Source organism: Alexandromys fortis, unplaced genomic scaffold (genome assembly GCF_014885135.2).
Source record: "Alexandromys fortis isolate MF-2015 unplaced genomic scaffold, M_Fortis_MF-2015_v1.1 scaffold_235, whole genome shotgun sequence".
In the NCBI taxonomy this organism is placed as follows: domain Eukaryota; kingdom Metazoa; phylum Chordata; class Mammalia; order Rodentia; family Cricetidae; genus Alexandromys; species Alexandromys fortis.
This window is the reverse complement of record NW_026068114.1, coordinates 1,197,469-1,210,540: the sequence shown is the minus strand read 5'-3', so window position 1 is coordinate 1,210,540 and position 13,072 is coordinate 1,197,469. Positions and strand designations below refer to the sequence as shown.

The 13,072-nt window shown below is 43.9% G+C and overlaps 1 protein-coding gene across 1 annotated transcript in view; it reads right to left on the bottom strand.

Moving 5' to 3' along the window:
• Window positions 1-12,760, bottom strand: part of Fmo5 (flavin containing dimethylaniline monoxygenase 5) — a 28,470-nt gene extending 15,710 nt beyond the window's left edge. The window contains exons 1-6 of the mRNA XM_050124782.1: window positions 12,670-12,760; window positions 12,401-12,562; window positions 5,862-6,050; window positions 3,664-3,826; window positions 2,086-2,228; window positions 1,144-1,343 (exon numbers count right to left, since the gene is read on the bottom strand). Coding sequence (XP_049980739.1) covers window positions 1,144-1,343; window positions 2,086-2,228; window positions 3,664-3,826; window positions 5,862-6,050; window positions 12,401-12,535 — 830 coding nt within the window. The 5' untranslated portion in view covers window positions 12,536-12,562; window positions 12,670-12,760. The remainder of the gene's footprint in view (window positions 1-1,143; window positions 1,344-2,085; window positions 2,229-3,663; window positions 3,827-5,861; window positions 6,051-12,400; window positions 12,563-12,669) is intronic.
• Between the last annotated feature and the right edge of the window lie 312 nt (window positions 12,761-13,072).

Here is a 13,072-nt window from a genome sequence, read left to right as displayed (position 1 = left end):
CACAGTGGTGTACGAGAGAGTGCATGTCTCTGTGCGTATACAGATGTGGTCTTGTGTGACACAGTGGTGTACGAGAGAGTGCATGTCTCTGTGCGTATACAGATGTGGTCTTGTGTGTCACAGTGGCATAGGGAGGCTAGAGGAAAACTTGTATGGGTCAGTTTTTTCCTTCCATCATGTGGGGCTTGGAGATCAAACCCGGGTCATCGAGCTTGGCAGAAAGTGCCTTTCCCCTCTGAACCGTGTCACTGGCCCCAAGTCCATGCCTTATACTTTAATTTTATTCTCTACTCCTATTACAGCCCCTGCTCTGCTGTTGTCCCCGCTCCCCACACATTGCGGCACTGGGGATCAAACGCACGCTCACTCACAGTAGGTGTGATCTGCTACTAAGCTGTATTCTCAAATTGCTTGTCTGTTCTCATTAAGCTGCCCAGGCTTGCTGACCTTGAACTAGAACTCATCCTGCCTCCGCCTCCCCAACAGCTAGGATTATAACCCTGCACCATCAGATCTGTCTCTGTATGAATTTTTAAAAATCGTATTTGTTGTTTTTCTTCTCATTAGTGTTTTTAAGAGGACATCCATTTTCTGGAATATGTCGTTTCTTTTTTGGGTTGACCTTGGACAGGTTACTTTGTTACTGTAAGATTCTTTTTTTTTTTTTTAATAGTCCTAGGAAATGGGCATTAAACTAGACCAGCCTACAATTGTCATTGTAAGGTTTGAGGGAGAGCACAGGATTCACTTAGCTCTATGGTTATAGAAAGTCCTTCAGAGGGCAAGGTGTCACTGTCTGTATCCCTGCGCTGCCCTTCCCCTCTGGATTCCACAGCCAGTATGAAGAACGCCTGGCTCACAGCAGGCTTGCTGGCTGGTTGGACAAGCCATGCACTGATCTCTACTGCCGTGTCTTTGCTGTTGATGAGTGCGTATGTGAAGAACGGATACCGCGAGAACCCAGTTACCATCCAGAAGGATGATCAGCTGAGAACCTACATACTAACAATCTGGAAAACAGACTGCTGATTCTATGGGTGTCTTAATATCTGGGTAAAGGTACTTCTCCTATGAGCCCATGTCAGCAGTGGTTATTTGTGTGACTTGGCCATCTCCAGCCCCTCTCCCGTCCTGGGAACATACCTGTGTTTGGGCTTCAGGCCAAACATTTCATGATTAAACCTTTGGTTCATCTGTCTTTCCAAATATCCATTTAATATCGTTGAACCACAGATCTTTGACAAATAGTAGGTAAGTCGAGACGAGATTAGCATATCGATCGGATATCCATGTTTCCCCACGCGTTTCAGGACCCAAGTGCCTCTCCTGGTACTGAGGAAGACCTGGGACATGGGAAACACCATTTTGAGCAGCTCTTCCAAAGCAGCTCCATGCTTTTGTATTCCCCTTACCCCACACAAAGCAAATAACTGTAAAAGTTAAGTTCCAACTGTGGCGATACACAGATTACTAGAAATGGGTTAAATTCAAATGTAAGAGTTAGCCAATATAGCCGGGCGGTGGTGGCACATGCCTTTAATCCCAGTACTTGGGAGGCAGAGGCAGGTGGATCTCTGTAGGTTCGAGACCAGCCTGGTCTACAAGAGCTAGTTTCATGACAGGCTCCAAAACCACAGAGAAACCCTGTCTCGGAAAAAAAAAAAAAAAAAGAAGCTAGTGCTAATGGGCCAAGCGGTGATTTAATTAATACAGTATCTGTGTGGTTATTTTGGGGCTAAGCAGCTGGGAACTAACTAGCGCCCTCCTTACTACACACATGTACACACAGACAGACAGATTGATATACACATGCGTGTGCGTGCGTGCACACACACAGTATAATAAAACGTCTTTAAAGAGCATTATGTCAAGCTTTCTTGATACAATGAAATTCCTAGGTTCATTTGAAAATTTTGATTTCTAGGTTTTATATATTCAGCATCAACCCTAAAGCTGCAACTTGGGCAGTGAACAAGCCCCGTGAGTTTGCTGCTGGCCTGGGTGGGCCATGTGTAGGTCTCTATGTTCATTCCTGGGTCTTCTTCCTTGGTGAGAGTGAAGCCAAAACCAATTATTGATGCATACCTGCTTGGCTGTGTGGCTGATCTCCACAGCCAGATCCCCTCCAGAATTCCCGATGCCAATCACAATGACTCTCTTCCCAGTGAATTCTATTGGGTTCTTATAGTCTCGGCTGTGAAAGTACTTTCCTTTGAACTTTTCAATTCCTACAAGGGAAAGGAAAATAATTATCGGGGGGGGGGGATGGTTTATATGAAGACATTATTTGCCAAATCCCGTGTTTTGCTTCTTTTGTGGTGCTTAAAGCTTAAACTTCGATTTCCCACATTCTCCCTTTATTGAGCAGCTCTCTCTCCTTTCTAAATATGTTTGCTCCTTTGCTTCTCTCGTTGCCTTTTGGACTTCCCCATCATAAATAATTTGCATTTTGAATTTGCAGACACAAATCCAGATAGGCTCAGAAAACCTCCACTATCCTCTCTCTTTGCATTGTTACATTTTTTTAAAAGAAGTATTTTTTAATTCTTTTTTAAAAGATTTATTTATTATTATGTATAAATGATTGATTGATTGATTGATTATGTATAAAGTGTTCTGCCTGCAGGCCAGAAGAGGGCATCAGATTTCATTACGGATGGTTGTGAGCCACCATGTGGTTGCTGGGAATTGAACTCAGAACCTCTGGAAGAGCAGCCAGTGCTCTTAGCCATTGAGCCATCTCTCCAGCCCTCACTCCCATGTTTTTATGTGTGTATAGGGCATATGTGGAATATATTTTTGAAGGTAAAAGTCCAGACCAGAAACACGAAATGAAATGCTTTAAGCTTTCACTTCATTTTTAGAAATTCATTATTTCTGGTTTTTTTTCTTCTTCAGTTGATGAAAAAATCTCTAATTCCAGCTAGCACTAATCAAGAACTCTAGATTTTCTTTAGGTCCTGAGGAAAACATTGTCACCATGAGTTTAAATACAGTCATGTGCTGTTTGGCAGGAACGTAACCATTCTAGAAACATGTTGAAACTAGATTTCATCACTGGACAGGCACTGTACACACCTAGGTGGCACACGTCAATAGAGAGCCACAATAAGCATAAGTGTGGGAGGCTGTGGCTGCCAAAATACGGCCTGTGACTCTATAGCACACTTTTTAAATACAAGAAGAATTACACCAAGGACAGTACAGTGAATGCAGAACAAGTAAGTTACTCGTTGTCCAGTGTTACATTTTGACAGGCCTACATGTTATAATTTTAAACAACTTGACAGCAGAATAGGTTGGCCTACACCACACCCTACCAACAGCACTTCGGGCTTCAGGTCACAGTGGCTAATCCCTAACAAAACCACAGAACTCTGCGACTCTGTTACAATATTATGGGACTACCATGGCATAGGTCATGGACAAACAATGACGTCTGTGGCTCATGATGAAACATAGACCTCTAGCCTTTCAAACTGTCACCGTGTCCACTTCCAAAATGGCAGCAATACACATTACCCTGACATCCTCAGGGGAATGTATTTAATTAGAGCAAGACCTTATTTTTAAGAGTGGCTCAGCTCATGCCCCTCCCACTCCTCCTCCGGGGTCAGATAACAGTCGTGGCGGCAGTGTCTTCCCTCTTGGTAGGTTACTCACCAGGAAAGCATTCCAAGGGTAGGTGAGCATCTGTGTGATGGCCTGTGCAAACCAGGACTCCATCGAAGACACCTTCCTGCTTTTTCCCTCCACATTCAGTGGTCACCATCCATTGGCCTGAAGTAGAGAAATCAGGTTGCTTCTTCACTTTGCACACTGTGGTCTAAAAAGGGACAGGGAACTGTAACCACCGCCTGTAGAGTCTATGTCTTCCCTGACACAACTCGCTGCAGAATGGCACAAAAGGGGCTGCCACAGGCACCATCACTTATAGGGCTTCCGTAGGGATATTTGATTCACGTACTTGGATAGAAACGGGGCAGGCTACAAAATTGGATAAGCAATCGAATGCTCCCAGAACACATACAGATTGCTAGGTGTCTTGGTCTGTGTCCTATTGCTCTGCAGGACCTGAATAAAACCGGAGGCTTACTCCAGGCATTAGTGACATGGGCACAAACGATCCGTTCCTCCTCCATCCCTTGATATTCCAGTCCTGTGTGCAGTGGCTGGCCTTGAACATATGACTCAGATACAGCTCTCCCTTTCTACCAGGAACAGAACATAACCCTGAAGGCCCTCAGTGTATGAAATTGAGTCTTTCTCTGCCTTCTACAGCTGTTCATTTCACAAGCGACTCTAAAGAGGCTGTGAGATGGGGTAACTGGCAGGATAATTTTTATTTATTTATTTTTTCGAGACAGGGTTTCTCTGTGGTTTTGGAGCCTGTCCTGGAACTAGCTCTTGTAGACCAGGCTGGTCTCGAACCCACAGAGATCCGCCTGCCTCTGCCTCCCAAGTGCTAGGATTAAAGGCGTGTGCCACCACTGCCCACTCAGGATAATTTTTAACTTTGTAGAATAAACAAACAAATCAGTAAGCAAATATGGGTTACTCTGCACAACGTAACAAGAATGGTGTGCATCTGGAGCCTCGGGCATGCTGTCTTAGCGGACTGAAAGAGATCCTACCAAGCCCTGCCATCTTGAACTACACAACGTTCTTTCTGTCACAAGCATTTACACAGGTCAGTGCTTCTGCTTGGATCACACTTCTCTCTGTCACGAGCATTTACACAGATCAGTGCTTCTGCTTGGATCACACCTTTGTTCCGTCTTCTCTTGGCAGATTCTTCTTCACCCCTGGAGACTCAGTCCAGATAGAATCTGTTCTGTGACAAACTTCCCTGCAGCCTGGTGCGTCATGTCCTGATGGGCAGCCGTGGGCAGCTCTCCTCAGCACGGGCCACTTTTGCTTTGCCTCTTCATTTTTAGCAATTCTATAGATCATACAAATTTTCTCTGCCTTGTTTTTTTTTTTGTCTCTGCATTTTTTTTTTTTTTACTGCTTGGTACAGTGGCAAGCTTATTCAAGATGCGTTTCTCTTAAACAAAGGACATCCATGGGCTGCAAATTTCTGGCTTTGGAAGTTGTTAAATGTTACTTTGGGTACGATTTAGCAGAATAGCAAGGAGACGGTTTGGGCTTTTGCCAGAAGTCATAAATATGTGTTATTTTATGGCTATGATTACAGATTAAAGAAACGTGACAGAAAACTTCACAGAAAGAAGGAACCAGGAACTATCTGGGGTAATCATATTATTTTATAGACAAGAAAATTTATAGAAATTGAAGATGAGAAACTCATTTGTCTAAGAAATTCATTTGCCTAGTTAATCTATGGTAGACCAAGGACCATAATTCAAGGTGTCTTTGGTAAGAATAGATACATGCCTATCTTGACAGATAATGATGTAGGTGGGTCTTCTATCTATTGGTTGTTTCGTTGGTTAATTAATAAAGAAAACTGCTTGGCCTGATAGGTCAGAACATAGGTGGGTTGCATAGACAGAACAGAATGCTGGAAAGAAAGGAAGTGAGCCAGTCACCATGATTCTCCCACCCGAGACAGATGCAGGTTAAGATCCTTCCTGGTAAGCCATACCTCGTGGTGCTACACAGATTACTAATTATGGGTTAAAGCAAGATGTGAGAATTAGGTAATAAGAGGCTGAAACTAATGGGCCACGCAGTGTTTAAAAGAATACAGTTTCCATGCAATTATTTCGGGTAAAGCTAGCCGGGTGGCGGGAAGTGGCTGCCACTCCTATTACAACAAGATAACACAGGCAAATGAAGCTTCGTGATTCATTGACCTGACAAATGATTTCAAGCAGGAAGCAAACAAAATCTCTTACCTTGAACTGGATATATTTTAGTAGGTCAAATTCTTTAGCATACATCCTGAAGTACTCGAGGACCTGGGAGTTGTGCATGTAGTTGGGGTAATGGTCTGGGATGGGGTAGTCACTGAAACACATCATTTCCTTAGAAGTGTTGATGACCACAGACTTGTAGATGCTGGCCCTTCCTTCTTCAGGGATTTCCTGTGGCGAATAAGACATTTTTATGGCAACTTGAGACTCAACCTCATCATTTGTAAGTAGCCAAGAGCATGGTAAAGTTATCTAAGTTATCTGAGTAAAACGGATTTTAACCAACACACACACACACACACACACACACACACACACACACACAGTGCCACATCTCCCAATATCTGTCTCCCTTGCAGTCATTTCTTTGCTCTTGAAACTGAATTGTTTTTATAACTTTCTTTTAGCCAGCAGCATACAGTTGACACAGCATTGAGTACCTTCCAAGACCAAATCATAAGCAATCTTGCAGTATCTGGTTGAGATGCTTTGAAAGCTCACTCTGGTGGGAGCCAAAACCCATAGAAGCAGTCCAGCTATCCTGAGACCACTGTATTGTTAGGAAGCACCAGAGGCCCATGGAGAGAATATCTGAAACTGAGAATTATCCAGCTAGCTCCAAGGAACCCCAGCTATCCCTACTATCCCTACTGAAGTTCTAACTGTGTAAAGAGTCTGTCTCCGCCGTCCTCTGATTACAACATGCAAGTCCCAAGTGAGAAGTACCAGGACACATTGCAGCACTGTCCAAAAACACCTAGAAATCCAGGTGTGAGGCTGCAGGTGGCTCAGCACTTGAGAGCACTGGCTGCTCTGGCAGAGGATCCAGGTTCACTTCCCAGCACTCACGTGGAAGCTCACAACCATCTCTAACTCCAGTTCCAAAAAACTTGATGTCCTGTTCTGGCCTCCGAACACACACATGCGGTGCAAAGACATCCATTCAGGCAAACCACCCATTCACATTAGAAACAAAACAAAAGTCAGGTGTGTTGGTGTGTGTTTATAATCCCAGCAGTGAAGAGGTGGGGATCTCTGGAGCTAGCTAGCCCAACCAGCAAACCAGCGTTCCCAGGGAGAAACACTGTCTCAAAAACAAACAAACAAACAAACAAACAAACAAACAGGAGGATGACTTCTACATGCATGCACAAACATGTGGATGTGCACACAAACATGCACAAAACATGCATGCATACACATATACACACACATACACAAAACCCTACAAATTTTAAATATATGTAAGAATATTGAAAGTGGCCTGCTATAATTTTCAGTGAAAAAGTAATAAGTACCATGTAATTAAATGTACATCCTAATCATTTATATTATATATATATACTTTTTATATAATTATTTGTTATATACTCTCTCCCTTGTTTAAGTTGAGTACAATGTATTAATTATATATAATTTATGCATATAATTTTAATAAAGAAAATAGTTTAAAAGGTAGAATTTTTCTTTTGTATTTATTAAAATATTTATAAAACACTTATGATAAAGTAAAAAGACTCAGCAGACTAGTATAGAAAGACACTTCCTCAAGTCAATAAAAACAATTTAAAGCATGCAAGCTGGTAATAGTATGCTTAACAGTGAGAGACTAAGTGATTTAAGCTTTAAAAAATAATTTAACTTTCTTTTGTGTGCACTGATGTGAAGGCATTAGATCCCTTGGAATTAGAGTTACAGACAGCGATAAGCTACCATGTGGGTGCTGGGAACTGAACCCAAGTCCTCTGGAAGCATAGCCAGTGCCCCTAACTGCTGGGTCATCTCTCCAAGTGTGTTAATTTGATTAAGAACAAGGATGTCCTTTCTTGCCATAGGCAAGCACTGTACTGGAAGCCCTATAAGTCATGAAAGAGGAAACGAAAACTAACTTTGTGACCAGTTATGTATGCATTTATGTAAAAACAAAATCCCAAAGACTAAAAAAATAAAACTGCAACTATTGGATTACAGGCAGGTCATACAAAACAAGGTCAGCGACAAGTCACTGCAGCCTAGGGGACAGCTCAGTTTCAGTGCTTATCTTGCAAGCATGGAGACCTAAATCAAATTCCTGGAACCTACATGGAAAAATGCCAGGTGTGGTGCCAGGTGCTTGCCATTGCAACAGCGAGAGGTGGAAGCAGGTAGTTCCCCAGGGCTTGCTTTCTTAGCAAGCGCAAGGCCAGTGGGAGAAAGAGACCATCTCTCATAAAAGATGGACCATGCCCGAGGAACAAAGCTTGAGGTTGCACACATGTGAACCTGCATATGTGCATACTTGTACATGCATGCGTGCACACACACACACACACACACACACACACACACACACACAGCCAGTTACATGACCAGGCGTGGTAGTTCAGACTTGTAAGCTCAGTACTTGGAAGATGAGCCGAAGAATCCTGGCTACAGAGAAAGACCCTCAAAAATAAACAAGTAAGTATGCAAGAAATGAGCAATTGGAATTCAGGCCATCCGCCTATTAAATACTTAGGCATAGATCTAACGAAAGATGTATAGGGCAATATGAGTAAACTATGAAACAGAGAAAAAGACCGATCAAAGACTGAAATAAATGAAAGCTTTTGTCTTCGGGGATTGGAAGAATTAATACTGCTAAGATGCCTGCTCCCCCTGCCTTCCCCTGAAGACACAGCATGGTCCTGGCAGCAGCACAGCAACCAGGGTATAACTTTCAGCAAACGGATTCTGAAGACTCCTGGAAGCAGCCAACAGTCCTGAGTGTGGCTGGCCATAGTAACTTTCTTCTGAAGGCAGAAACGGGGGTGAACTTTGCAGCGGTCAAGCCTGACACACTCCACTGCAAGCTTGGACACAAAGGTTAACACAAACAGTGCAAAGTCAAAACAAGAATGATCACACTGAAAACAGGACTTCACCTTGAAGCTCGTCCTTTCCAAACGGAAGAACCTCAGGCCAGCTATGAGAAAAATATCAGACTCATTCTAAGGAGGAGATTCTACAAAATACCCGACCAATCCTCCTCAAATCTGCCGAGGAGATCAAAACCAAGGAAGCAAAACTTACGAATTAAGAAAGCCTAAGAAATCATCATAGCCAAGAGGAGCCTGGAGAGACATGACTATCAAATATTACAGGGGTCCTGGAATAGAAACAAAACAAACAAACAAAACAACAACAAAACCAAACGAACGAAACCAGCAGCAGAAAGAACTAAGTAGATCTAAGTGCAGCATGGGCTTATGGGTACTGACCCCGCCAATCATGAAAAATTAGGGTAAGATTCTAACAATAGGGGAACTAGACAAGATCCCAAGTGGTCACAGATGTAAGCCACGATGCCTTCAGAAAACTTATAAAATTAGTATCAGAAAATATTAATCTATAACACAAAGGAGGCAATACTAGTTTTGAAGGCTAAACAGAAAAAGAACAGAGATAGCAAAAGGCACATCTGAAAGTATATTTGCGTGATAGGTGAAACAAAGAGGAAGAGGAAAGTAGGACCAGTGGCATCTGAGAATGAAAGAAAATATCCAAACCCCAAGGACTCGTCACTGAAAAGGGAACTCTGGTGTTCTTAACAGGGTACTTGCTGCCAATGGGAGAGCCCGAAGTGCTGGGATCGCGTCTGTATGGGACATCCACAATTAGCTGATTAACTAATTAAAGCTGATGTGTGGAGAGAAGGACAAGTCTCCAAATAATAAGCATGGGAGTGGCGATAGATGGCAATAAATAAATTCTCAGGGAATCACTATAATGATTACTAGCCACGTGAAATGTCTAGTAAAACATCAGTGTCCAATGTCTCAGCTTCCACAACTGTGTGATGGACAAGTGGGAGGATGAGTGCTCCCAGCTCCTGGAGCATCCCGAGCAGACCCCAGGTCAGTATGCTCCTCAGGGACTCAGTTAGTTAGTTTCGTTCTTGAGACAGGATCTTACTATGTATCTCTCTGACTGTCCTGGATCTTCCTATACAATACCAGGCTGGCCTTGAACTCACAGAGATCTGCCCGCCTCTGCCTCCTGAGTGCTTGGATCAAAGGCATGGGCCACTGTATTTTAAATGGCCCAGCTAGAATTTAAATTCTTATTTAGTAGTTTGTTTATCTATCTATATCATTTCAGAAATCTGCCTGCCTCTGCCGCTGCCTCCTGAGTGCTGGGATGAAGGCTGTGGGCCATTAAGCCTGGCGCAGGCACTGATTTAAACCTAAGTCTATTGGGAGGCTAATGCATGCCAGGTGCCCTGAGCGGCTCTAGAATTCTGAGCCTTGAAGACACGGCTGTTTTGACAGAAGCCAGGGCATTATGACCAAACCTAGCTGGCTGATGCTCATAAGGGAGTGAAATTCTGCCAAGAGGACAATCAGAAAATACATGCTATCAGATCTTTAGAAGATAATGATTTCAAGCCACTTTAGCAACCTAAATCACAAACCTGACATTCTGGCAGGATGTTGGATACTCTCCCAGCTTCCTCTGCTCTTGTGTTGGTTTCATGCTTGCCTAGGAATTGCTAAACCTGGCCCTGAAGCTTAGCAAGAGGTATTAAGTATGCAGGTCCAAGTCTAGGCCTACTGAATAATATCTGGCACGCTGCCCTGTGCATCCAGCACTGTCAGAAGCCACCAATTACTCATTAACTTCCTGTTCACAATAACTTTATACAGTAAGCACTACATAAGATCTTTCTTGCAGGAAGAGCGGACACAGAGAAGGTAAGTGATTTTTCCCAAACTCACACTCTTTCTAGATGCTAGACAATGGCTTTGAAGCTAAAATTGTGGCCTCAAGCTTTTCAGCCCTTGCCCGAGGCTGATAGAGGAATGGGGGGGTCTCCTAAGGGGACCCGTTCTTCCTCTGAATAAGGACGAACACCCAACAGAGTGGACGTCTCTCTGCCCAGGGCCGTGATGCAGGGCTGTACTTCCGTTCAACTGTGCGGTGCCATGCAGCTTCTTCTAAGGAGGTGGCTGGCACTGCTGGACTTGATGAAAAACGAAACATCCTCCTGGCACTTCAACACCATTCCGAAAGTGAGTTCAAGATGCAAGCTCAGCGCTTGCCAGTTTGAAAATCAGTGAAGGTGGCCGATATTCATTTAATAAAACAGCTCTCATTCCAGCAGAACGTGCTTTCTTTGGTTCTGTTTGATTGAGACAGATCTACAAAGCCCTGCGCTGTGTAGACCAGGCTGACCTCCAGCTCAAAGGAATTGGCCTGCCTCTGCCTCCCTAGTGCTGGGATCAAAGACATCCAGCAATGTGCCCAGCTACTATTTTCAACACATCCTAATGACTTGCCCAGTTGTAAAAGCATAGGGTTCAGATGAAACCCAGTGGACTAAAGGAGAGAGAAGGGAGCAAAGGCCAAGGAATTTGACCTTCTCTTCTCAAGGGAAGGGCAGGTTTAAAGTAAACAGGGCAATCTTGTTTGGGTTTTGTTTTTGTTTTTATTCTCTGTATAGCCCTGGCTGTCCTGAGCAATCTTATTTTTATATTCTGTTCAAGGACTAGGATTGTCAGGGTTACGTCAAGTGAGAAGGAAATGTGTGTGTTGTGTGTGTATGTGTTGTGTGTGTGTTTGTGTGATGCACCCGCACACACTACATGTAAAGGCCAAAGATCAGTGTTCGGTTTTCTTCTTAATTGCTTCCTGCCTTATGGTATTTGAGACTGGGCATTTTACTGAGCCTGGAGCCTGGCTCATTGGGTAGCCCCTAAATCTCACGAATCCTATCTTGGTGCCCCTGTGGTTGGGATGACAAGGGCATGCTGCTTGTCTTCCTTTTCTTTCCTCTCCTCTCCTTTCCCTTTCTTTTTTATTTCTTCCCTTCCTTCCTTCTTTCCTCCCTTCCTTTCCACATGAGTGCTGGGATGAAACTCAAGTCTTCTAGCAGAAAACCTTTAACATTTTCTAGAAAAGCCATCTCCCCAGCCTCAGGATTAAAAAAAATATGATTTCTTTTTATTTTATATGCATGAGTGCTTTGCTTGTCTGCATGTTTGGGTACTATGTTCACACCTGATGTCTGAGGAGGTCAGAAGAGGGTGTCAGGTCCTCTCAAGCTGGACTTCCGAGCTTGTAAACTGTCATAGGGTTCAGAGCAAGCACTCTTACCTGCTTCTCCATCTCTCCAGCCCCATCCCAGGGATAGCTTTTAATAGAAAGGAAGGCAGAAAGAATCTCAAGCAGACACTCGGCTGGTCATCTCCTCTCATGTACCAGGAACAAGCAGGCAACTTCTAATATTTGCTGCTTCTCCACTTCACAGATTTCTTTTTTCGGATTTTGAATAGCAGGGAAGTTCAGAAACATACAAGCAAACAAAACCATTTTCATGGCAACAGAAAAAGGAAAGTAACTGACATTTGTGTTTCATTTTGCAACCAGCCTAGAGAAAGGAACAAGCCTAAAATCTGAGGTGACAGTTGCCAGGGCAGAATTCCGTCACCTTCTTCCTTATTCCGTGTACGGGATTATACACAGGAGTCCCACAGGAGTCCGGAGGGACTCAGGAGATTTACCTGGAACCTCCAAAGTCCTCCGATGTCATCAGACCTTTCAAAGCAGACAGGTTCCAAGCCTTCTTCCAGACAGCACTTGATGCAGGTGAGCCCACTTGCTCCTGATCCAATTACAGCGATCCTTTTCTTGGTCATGGTGAAGCTGGGTCAGCGTCACTTGTCCTAGATAAAGAATGGGAAGAGAGACAGTGAACACACATCAAGCCACATGGAAGACCTGGGCCATGGCACACAAATAAATGTAACGAGACGTGAGTCTGAGGACCGACCTAGTGGGTCCTCGAGGGGAAGTGCCGGCTCAGGGCGCTGCTCAGCAAGCACTGGGCTTCGCTCTCCCGAGAGGGGCAAGGTCTCTGCTAAATACAGCAGTGGCCAGTGGGGAGGGGCTGTACCGCCCCACCTCCTATCCCGCCCACCCGAGGGCGTGCACCCTTCTTCTATAAAGGAAAACAGCTCAGTAAGTTTTGGGAAGAAATGAAAACAGTAATACAGTAACATTGTATACGTTTTACTCTCCAGCTTTTCAGCTGCATCCACACAGGGAGAACGGCCCTCCAGCTCCATCCCTTCCCACTTTTCTTTCTGTGCCTGCTTTCAACTTCCTGCTTTTATTTTAAAGTGATAAAGACCCGCTAAACTTCAGAAGCTAAGCTTGCTCCAAATACTGACGAG